This window comes from Pseudonaja textilis, unplaced genomic scaffold, assembly GCF_049901715.1.
Source record: "Pseudonaja textilis isolate UNSWEBS1 unplaced genomic scaffold, rPseTex1.2 PTEXSCF27, whole genome shotgun sequence".
NCBI classification, from domain to species: Eukaryota; Metazoa; Chordata; class Lepidosauria; order Squamata; family Elapidae; genus Pseudonaja; species Pseudonaja textilis.
In genome coordinates this window covers 210,880-220,664 of record NW_028262878.1, presented here as the reverse complement: position 1 = coordinate 220,664, position 9,785 = coordinate 210,880, and the positions used below count along the sequence as shown (strand labels likewise).

The 9,785-nt window shown below is 49.9% G+C and overlaps 1 protein-coding gene across 1 annotated transcript; it reads right to left on the bottom strand.

The window, feature by feature from the left end:
• Window positions 1-6,286: 6,286 nt before the first annotated feature.
• On the bottom strand, window positions 6,287-9,334 carry TMUB1 (transmembrane and ubiquitin like domain containing 1). Its single transcript, XM_087919133.1, is given in 3 exon segments — window positions 6,287-7,118; window positions 8,924-9,136; window positions 9,138-9,334. Coding segments are annotated over 3 exon segments (711 nt in total). The 5' UTR covers window positions 9,254-9,334; the 3' UTR covers window positions 6,287-6,736.
• Between the last annotated feature and the right edge of the window lie 451 nt (window positions 9,335-9,785).

Genomic DNA, 9,785 nt, shown 5'->3' with positions numbered 1-9,785 from the left:
ACTGTTGAAGATGAAAAGGTTTTTAATTGCTTTCTATTTTTTTCTTTCTATTGACTTCTTTTTTCTTTTTTCTTCTTCTTTCATTTGTAGATATGTTGTCGGTTGGTTTTCATTGTAACATCAATAAAGTTTATTTATTTAAAAAAAAGAATAATCAATCATAATAATGTCCATCGGATCCTTTTTATCCCGCCAACCAAAACCTCTTTCCAAGGATTTTTTTTAATTTTATTTTGGAAGGTAGCATTTCTTTATTTATTTGGGGGGGTTGGTTTCCGCCCTGACGCGCCCTGGACTTTTTGATTGACAGGCAAACCTCCCTTATTTCGTGAGCCTGACGGACTTGCGACGGGGTCCTGGCGCTTACGGCTGACGCAGGGGGACGCCGGGTTGCGATTGGACGGCTGTTCGTACCAGTTGGGAGGGGGTCTGTGGGGAGTGTCCGCAGCCTTCCCAGCCCCCTGGCCGGTTTCTGGCCGCAGGGAAGCACAAGGGGGTGGTGGAGAGGGTGTGTGCTCAAGTCCCTCGATGTCTCGCTTAATGACGACTTCCTTGGACGTGAGGGTGGGTGTCACTGTGTCCCTTATTGAAGATTCCCTGGGCTGAAGGGAGGGAGCCTTCCTCCCAGAGGATCCCTTTTACCAGAGCAGGGAGGGAGGGAAGGAGGGAGAGGAGGAGGAAGAGGAAAGAGAAGAGGAAAGAGGGAAGGAAGGAGAGAAAGGGAAAGAGAAAAAGAAATGGAGACAGAAACAAGAGAGAGAGAGAGAGAAAGAGAGAAAGAGAGAGAGAAAGGATGGAGGCAGGAAGAGAAAAAGAAAGAAGAGAGGAAAGGAAGGAGGAGAAAGAGAGAAAGGAAGGATGGAAGAAAGAGAGGAATAAGAAAGAGGGAGACAGGAAGGAAGGATGGAGGGAGGAAGGAGAAAGGAAGAAAAAAAGGGAAGAAAAAGGAAGACAGGGAGGAAAGAAAGGAGAAAGAAGGGAAGAAAGAAAGAGAGAGAGAGAGAGAGAGAGAAAGGATGGAGGCAGGAAGAGAAAAAAGAAAGAAGAGAGGAAAGATAGAAAGAGGAAGGAATTAAAGGAGAAAGAGAAAAAGGATGGATGGAAGAAGGAAGAAAGAGAAAGAGAGGAATAAGGAAAAGGGAGAAAGGAAGGATGAAGGAAGGAAGAAAAAGAAAGAAAAGAAAAGGGAGACAAAGGAAAGAAAGAGGGATGAAAGAAGGAAGCAAGAGAAAGAGAGGAAAAAGTAAAAGGGACACAGGAAGGAAGGGAAGGAAGAGAGATAGGAAGGATGGAGGAAGGAAGAAAGAAAGAAGAGAAGAAAAAGGAAGACGGGAAAGAAAGGAGAAAGGGAAGGGAGAAAGAAAAAGAGAAAGGAAAGGAAGGAGGAAGCAAGAGAAAGAAAAGCGAAGAGACGAAGGGAGAAAGAAGGGAAGAGAGGAAGGAAGAAGGGAAGGAAAAAAGGAAAGACAGGAAGGAAAAGAGAAAGGAAAATGAAGAAGGGAAGGAGGAAGCAAGAGAAAGAATGTATGTATAAATGGAGAAAGCCAATAAAGTGTTGCAAAAAGAGAGAAAGAAGAGATGACGGAAGGAAGGAATTCAAGGAGAAAGAAGGGAGAAAGAAAGAGGAAAAAAGAAGAAAAAGGAAGACAGGAAGGAAGGAAAGAAGGGAAGAGAGAAAGAGAAATGAAGGAAGGATGGAGGAAGCAAGAGAAAGAGAAAGAAAGAAAAAGGAAGGAATGTAAGGAGAAAGAGGGTGTGGTAATATATCCATCATATTCTGCAAGTTCTTGTACAGCTTTGTAAGATCTGGGGGTATCACAAACGCTCCTCATGAGGGCAGTAGTGTCTTTATGATGAGAGTTTGATCCTGTTATCTGCAAAGCTCAGGAGGCCAGAATGTGTGTGGGAGTTCACAGTACCTATCGAGCCATTCCCATGAGACCTTTGGTGCCCTGCTTTCTCACGGGAACTTTATCACCTTAACTAAGGCCTAAGCTAGATAATGTTGCTGAGCTAATGTTGAAGTCATTGTTTTGATTTTGTATTTGTATTTTCTTAATAAATACTGCTACTCGAGGGCTCTCGGGCTGGCAGTTGCTCAGACGTCTTCCTGCGTCTCCCATCATTTTCAATTGCCAGTCCATCACAAGTGGTGACCCAGCGTGATAGTTTGGAAGGCTATCGTTTGGCGTGATAACTTAGAAAGCTATCACGTTCCCGCATCTATACTCATCGTCGCGGGACGTCGACTGAGCCCTCATCTTCTTCGCTGGACGGAGACAGATTCTTTTCGTGAGTATGGAAAGTCTCTCAAAGCTCAGACAAAGCACCTTAGGAAATGAGAGAGATCGCTGGGAATAGTTTTAAGTTTGGAGTTCATAGTAGAGGACATGAAGTAGGAAAGAAAGAAATTGAGGACTTATTACAGTATGTTTGGAAACATATTCCGTGTTATCAGAGGAGGTAGTATTAAAGTAGAGTGCTGGAGAAAGATAGGGAAATTTTTGCACGAGGAGCCTCGTGCCCCTTCTTCAATTTTGTTAACCTGGAGGGGTGGTTATGGATGCATTAGCTACGCATGAACAACCGCTCCTAGCACCCCAAAGAAGGTTTGCCGCCTTACAATGCGGTACGTATATTGCCACCGACAGCACCTCCAGATAAATCAGAGGGCTGTCAGGCACTGAAAATACTTTGTCAGAAGAGAAGAGTTTGCCTTTAAGAGTTCAAGTAGATGCAGTTACTGCAGCTATTCAAGAAGCAACAAATAGAGGGAATTATCAGGAGATGATTTGGTAGATTTTGGAGTGGAGATTCAACAATCAGTAGAAATTGGTGTGGACGTTGCTTTAAATCAACAGAGATAGAATGCCTGAGGAGGGGTTCGTTCTTCTCCACAGTTAAATTTACAAGCCGTACGGGCTCTCCCTGACGGCGAAGGTGGTGAGAAGACCTTTACTAACATCAAACAGAAACAATGAACCCTATGAAAATTTCATTAGCAGATTGAAAGTGGCTATTGAAAGGCAAATTGACAATCAATTTGCCCGGAATGAATGCTTTTGAAGTTAGCAGTAGATCAGGCTAACACAGATTGCCAAAAGGTGGGAGTCAGACTTTTAACATGGAGACTTTAGTTCTGGCTCTCCGGGCAGGAAATGCTAAAAAAAACTTTTTCAATTGCGGGAAGCCTGGACATTTTAAGCGCAATGTCGGGCTCCTGGGGGAGTCAAAGTCAGCAAAATGAGAGATCAATGGGACAGGTGTGACCTAAATCAGTAAATCAGCCTATATCAGATGCTCCTACAGTCTTTACTGATGGAGGGAAAGTTTTTTAGTGCTTGTGTTTGGAAAGATGAATCTGGAATTTGGCATACAAAAGTGACATCAGAGCAAAAGTCTGCCCAGCAGGCAGAACTTGCTGCTGTAGTTTTAGCTTTTCAAAATTTTCAAAATCAGGATTTTAATCTAATAGTGGATTCTTTGTATGTATATAATTTGTTACCCTTTGTAGCAGGTTCTTATTTGTCTCCTGGAATATCACCTAATATTTTACGTTTGCTTTTGTTGTTGCAAGAATGTTTGGAGCAGCGTATGAATGTGTGTTTATTGCCCATATCCGTAGTCATAGTAATTTACCTGGAATTTTATCACAAGGCAATGCCAAAGCTGACAGTGCTGTAACTTCAGTTCTCACTGTCCAGCCTTGGGACAGCCATAGTTATTTTCATCAAAATGCTAAAGCGTTGGCACATCAATTCAAGCTTACTGCTGCAGAAGCTGCTGCCATAATTCAGCAATGTCAACTTGTTCAAAGCAAGGCACAGCTATTCCTATGGGAGTCAACCCCAGGGGTTGAAACCTTCAATGATTTGGCAAATGGATGTTACTCAGTATCCATCATTTGCACCTTGGAAGTATATACATGTGACTGTGGATACTTATTCAGGATTTCTAATGGCTACTCCTCAAAGAGGTGGGCGGTTAAACATGTCATCAATCATTGCATTAAGACATTTTCAGTCGCTGGTACGCCTCAAACTTTAAAAACAGACAATGGTGCGCTATCGGAGCACAGTCTTTGATCAGTTTTGCAAACAGTGGTCCGTGGAACATAAATTTGGAATTCATACAATTCCACAGGACAAGCTATTGTGGGCGTTATAATGGCACGCTCAAGAACATGTTAGCTAAATTAAATAAAAAGGAGGAAGCTCCTGGGGCTTCCGGCAATTCAAGATCATTTAAATCTTGCTTTGTATACTTTAATTTTTAAATTTGTCTGGTAACCCCCTGCGGCGCGGCCAGCAGGCATTTTCTTCCCCTTCTACAGATGCAGTGAGACCTCGAGTGTTGGTGCGATTCCTTCCCGGATCCGGCATGGGTTCCCGCTGAGCTGATTACGTGGGGACGTGGTTATGCAGCAGTCGAACATCTTGGTCAAATTAGTTGGGTTCCTGAGTCGATGTATCCGGCCTGATCATTCACAAAGCGCCGCAGGTGCCAGTGAGGAGGTTTCTGATTCTCAGGATTCCGTTCCTGTGGTTCCTGATTCCGTTCCTGAGGTTCCTGATTCTCAGGATGGCGTTTCCGTGGTTCCTGATTCTCTTGATGCCGGCAGTCAGGCGTGGCGCTGTGAAAGCTGGGAAAAGATGACTGCTTATCTGAGGTTATCAACTTGTATGCAGCAGGTTCCTTTGGGGAATCGGACTAAATTAATCTGCAAACAGCGGCATCTTTTGATTTTCCAGCATATTGGTCCTGGCATAAGGGTCAAGACATTCTTTACTCGGGACCTGATAAGGATATTATATCTTCAGCCTGTGCTACAACTCTGATCCTGTTTAAAGTTTCTGTTTCAGACTATGGACAATATTGGTGTCAATTGGGTGCCTAGAGTTACTTTACACAACTTCTTTTTCCATTCGTCTTATGCCTCCACGGACTCTAATACGGAGGCGGAGAGCTGCCATTATCTCAAAAACTAGAGACCTTGGTGATAATTTATGGAAGGAAAATTCCTACATCAAGGACGTTCGGATTGCAACAAAGAGTTTAAATGTAACTAATTGTTAACTTTGTATGCATGTACCCACCTTTTGGAATAGCTATGAACTATAGAGATATTCATATTTTAAATAATTTTACTGTTGCTATGTTTTATGATACTGATAAGAATATTAAGATGTTAAATGAAAAGTGTCTGAAATTCACCAAGTTACTTTACAAAATCGTTATGCTTTAGATATAATGTTAGCTGCTAAAGGAGGAGTTTGTGCTTTAATTCATTTACATTGTTGTGTTTTTATACATAATTATGAGCCTAACATTACAAGAACTGTTCATGATATGGAAGACCGCATAGCTGAACACGAGAAGCAGGAAAAGATGGCTTCAATAAGTCACTTTGGGCTTTGCTATGGGATTGGCTTCCTGACAGCTCATGGTTCGTTTATTGCTTCAATTAGTTGTAATAATTGTTATTACACTTATTATGTTATGTTGCTGTATTCAATGTATTCCTAATCTATTTCAAATGTGTGCCTCAGCCTTAAGTGTACCGAAACCAAGTTTGCGAGGAACTGTGTATTTTGCCACTGAAACACCCCTATCTTTGAATAAATAAAAAGGAGGGAATGTGGTAATATATCCATCATATTCTGCAAGTTCTTGTACAGCTTTGTAAGATCTGGGGGTATCACAAACGCTCCTCATGAGGGCAGTAGTGTCTTTATGATGAGAGTTTGATCCTGTTATCTGCAAAGCTCAGAGGCCAGGAATGTGTGTGGGAGTTCACAGTACCTATCTGAGCCATTCCCATGAGACCTTTGGTGCCCTGCTTTCTCACGGGAACTTTATCACCTTCGCTGAGGCCTAGCTAGATAATGTTGCTGAGCTAATGTTGAAGTCATTGTTTTGATTTTGTATTTGTATTTTCTTAATAAATACTGCTACTCGAGGGCTCTCGGGGCTGGCAGTTGCTCAGGCGTCTTCCTGCGTCTCCCGTCATTTTTCAATTGCCAGTCCATCAGAGGAACGGAGACAAAGGAAGGGATTGATCCCAACATTCCTCTTTCTGAAAGGAGCTGAGCCCCATTTAGCGACATTCCTTCTTTGCTCCCGTCATTAAGTGAACCTACCCCCACAGTCACCAGGCTGGTGAGCCCCACCTCCCAAGGCCCTTGTGACGGTCGCCAATCACCCCTCCCCCAACGGTCCTCCACAAGGCTGAGGAACGGCCCGTCGTAAGTGGAGAGCCGTGCTTGGATTCCCCTCCCTCCCCTCCGGAGACCTGTCATAAGTGGAGACCTGTCATAAGTGGAGACCTGTCATAAGTGGAGAGCCGTGCTTGGATTCCCCTCCCTCCTTTTCGGAGACCTGTCATAAGTGGAGACCTGTCATAAGTAGAGACCTGTCATAAGTGGAGATCCGTCCTTGGATTCCCCTCCCTCCTTTTCGGAGATCGTTTCTTCCTTTCAAACAGCTCGAATACGCAAAAAGAAAGACAAACAAAATCCCCCCATCGACTGAGGAGAGAGTCAAAGGGCGGAGTGGGGGAAAGGGAGGCCGGGAGGTCATCCAGCCCAACCCCAAACCTCCCCTCCCTCTCCAGGGTTTCAGTCTCACCCCGGCAAAGTGGAGATCGTCCCGGCGTTTCTTCTCTCTCTCTCTCTCTCTCTCTCTCTCTCTGTCTCTGTCTCTCTCTCCGACGGAGTCCCACCGCGCCGTCCGGCGGTCATCTCCGGTAAACGGCAAAGGCCAGGCAGCTGAAGAGGACGGTCAAGCCGGTAAGGCAGGTGGTGGCCGTAGCGGTGAAGACGTGGCGGTGTTGGAGCTGGACGTACCAGAGGGCGGCCAGTAGGAGGAGCAGGAGGGGCATCATCAAGGTGCCGACGTTGAGCGGGGCGGGGCGGGAGGCCTCGCCTTGGGAGCGGGATCCTGCGGCGGCGACGGAGGCCGGGTCGCCGGCGGAGGCGGTCGGTCGTCGCGGGGTGAGGTGGCAGTGGAGGACGCTGTTGGGGGCCAGGTGGAGGGCGGCCAAGGTTTGCCCGTCGTCGCGGAGGAGCTGGCCCTGGTAGATGAGGCGGACCAGGTGCTCCTGGCCGGGGAAGCAGAGCCTGGGAGGAGGAGGAGGAGGGGGGGAGGAGGGGAGGAAGAGGAGGAGTTGGAGGAGGAAGAGAGGAGGAAGAGGAGGAGGGGGAGGAGGAGGAGAGGAGGAGGGGGGAGGAGGAAGAAAAGGAAGACGAGGAGTTGGAGGAGGGAGGAAGAGGAGGAGAGAAGGAGGAAGAGGAGAAGGAAAGGAGGAAGAGGAGGAACAAAGGAGGAGGAGGAGGAGGAGGAGGAGGAGGAGGAGGAGGAGGAGGAGGAAAAGGAAGAGTAGGAGTTGGAGGAGGAAGAGAGGAGGAGGGGGGAGAAGGAGAGGAGGAGGGGAGGAGGAGGGGAGGAAGAGGAGAAGGAAAGGAGGAGAGGAAGAAGAGGAGAAGAGGAGGAGGAAGAGGAGGAGGAAAAGGAGGAGGAAGAAAAGGAAGAGGAGGAGTTGGAGGAGGGAGGAGGAAGAGGAGGAGAGAAGGAGGAAGAGGAGAAGGAAAGGAGGAAGAGGAGGAACAAAGGAGGAGGAGGAGGAGGAGGAGGAGGAAAAGGAAGAGGAGGAGTTGGAGGAGGAAGAGAGGAGGAAGAGGAGGAGGGGGAGGAGGAGGAGAGGAGGAGGGGAGGAGGAGGGGAGGAAGAGGAGAAGGAAAGGAGGAGAGGAAGAAGAGGGGAAGAGGAGGAGGAAGAAAAGGAAGAGGAGGAGTTGGAGGAGGAAGAGGAGGAGAGAAGGAGGAAGAGGAGGAGGAAAAGGAGGAGGAAGAAAAGGAAGAGGAGGAGTTGGAGGAGGGAGGAGGAAGAGGAAGAGAGAAGGAGGAAGAGGAGAAGGAAAGGAGGAAGAGGAAGAGGAGGAACAAAAGGAAGAGGAGGAGTTGGAGGAGGGAGAGAGGAGGAAGAGGAGGGGGAGGAGGAGGTGAGGAGAGGAGGAAGAGAAGGAAAGGAGGAGGAGGAAGAGGAGGAGAGGAAAAAGAGGAGGAGAGAAGGAGGAAGAGGAGAAGGAAAGGAGGAAGAGGAGGAACAAAAGGAAGAGGAGGAGTTGGAGGAGAAGAGGAGGAGGAAGAGGAGGAGGGGGAGGAAGAGGAGAAGGAAAGGAGGAGAGGAAGAAGAGGAGAAGAGGAGGAGGAAGTGGAGGAAGAGGAAAGGAGGAGGAAGAAAAGGAAGAGGAGGAGTTGGAGGAGGGAGAGAGGAGGAAGAGGAGGAGGGGAGGAGAGGAGGAAGAGGAGAAGGAAAGGAGGAGGAGGAAGAGGACGAGAGGAAAAAGAGGAGGAGAGAAGGAGGAAGAGGAGAAGGAAAGGAGGAAGAGGAGGAACAAAAGGAAGAGGAGGAGGAAGAGGAGGAGGGGAGGAGGAGGAGGAAGAAGAGAGGAGGAGGGGGAGGAGGAGGAAGAAGAGGAAGAGGAGGAGTTGGAGGAGGGAGGAGGAAGAGGAGGAGGGGGAGGAGAGGAGGAAGAGGAGAAGGAAAGGAGGAGGAGGAAGAGGACGAGAGGAAAAAGAGGAGGAGAGAAGGAGGAAGAGGAGAAGGAAAGGAGGAAGAGGAGGAACAAAAGGAAGAGGAGGAGGAAGAGGAGGAGGAGGAGGAGGAGGAGGAAGAGAGGAGGAGGGAGGAGGAGGAAGAAGAGGAAGAGGAGGAGTTGGAGGAGGGAGGAGGAAGAGGCCCCCATTCCCCTCTTCTTCCTCACCCCAGGCCCCCTCCTCCCCCTCACCTCTCACCCCATCTGCCCCCTCCCCTCCTCCTCCCTCTCCTCCTCCCCATCTCACCCCCCTCCCTCCCCCTAGAGACCCCCTCCTCTCTCTGCCCCTCCCTCCTCCCTCTTAAACCCCTCCCCTCCCCTCCTGACCTCTTGAGGGCGCCCACCGTGTCCCTGGGCCGCACCCGGGCCAGCTGCTCCGTCTCGTTGAGGAACTTGAGCCGGAGCACGAAGGGGAGCCCGCCGGGCCTTCCTCCTCCTCCCTCCCTCTCCTTCCTCTTCTTCTTCCTCCTCCTCCGCCTCTTGCCGCCGGTCCGGGCGGGGCTGGGCCTCCCGTCGGGTGGGGCTCCCCTCCGGGAGGGCGGCCTCCCCGCGCTCCCCGGTCCGCGTGGAGAACCAGGCCAGGCCCAGCAGGCCCAGCGCCGCCACCAGCGCCGCCAGCGCCGTCACCTCGTCCCCGATGCCTTCGACCAGCGCCATCTTGGGGCCCCGCTTCCGGGGTCGCGGCGCGATGGCGTCACTGTCCCGCGACGCGACGCCGGGAACTTGGAGAGGCCGCTGGAACTGGGGGAAGAGAACGACGCGCTTCCGGGTTGGCGTCACTCGCGCGCGACGGCCGCCTTTGGCGCTGCGAAGGACGAGGCTTAAGGCGCTTTCGGGTTGACGTCACTCGGGCGCGACGGCCTCCTTTCGCGCTGCGAAGGCGACGCTTAAGGCGCGTCCGGGTTACGTCACTCGCGCGCGACAACTTGGCGCAGGGAAAGGCGACATGTTTCCGGGTCGGCGTCACTCGCGCGCGACGGCCCGGCTTTGCGCACTGAAGGGCGATAATGTCTAAGGCGCTTCCGGGGCTGCGTCATTAGGGCGCGACGGCCCGGCTGAGCGCTCGGAAGGGCGCGACGGCCTAAGGCGCTTCCAGGAGGCGTCATTCGGGCGCGACGGCCTCCTTGGCGCTGCAAAGGGCAAGGCCTAAGGCGCTTCAGGGTTGGCGTCATTCGGGCGCGACGGCCCG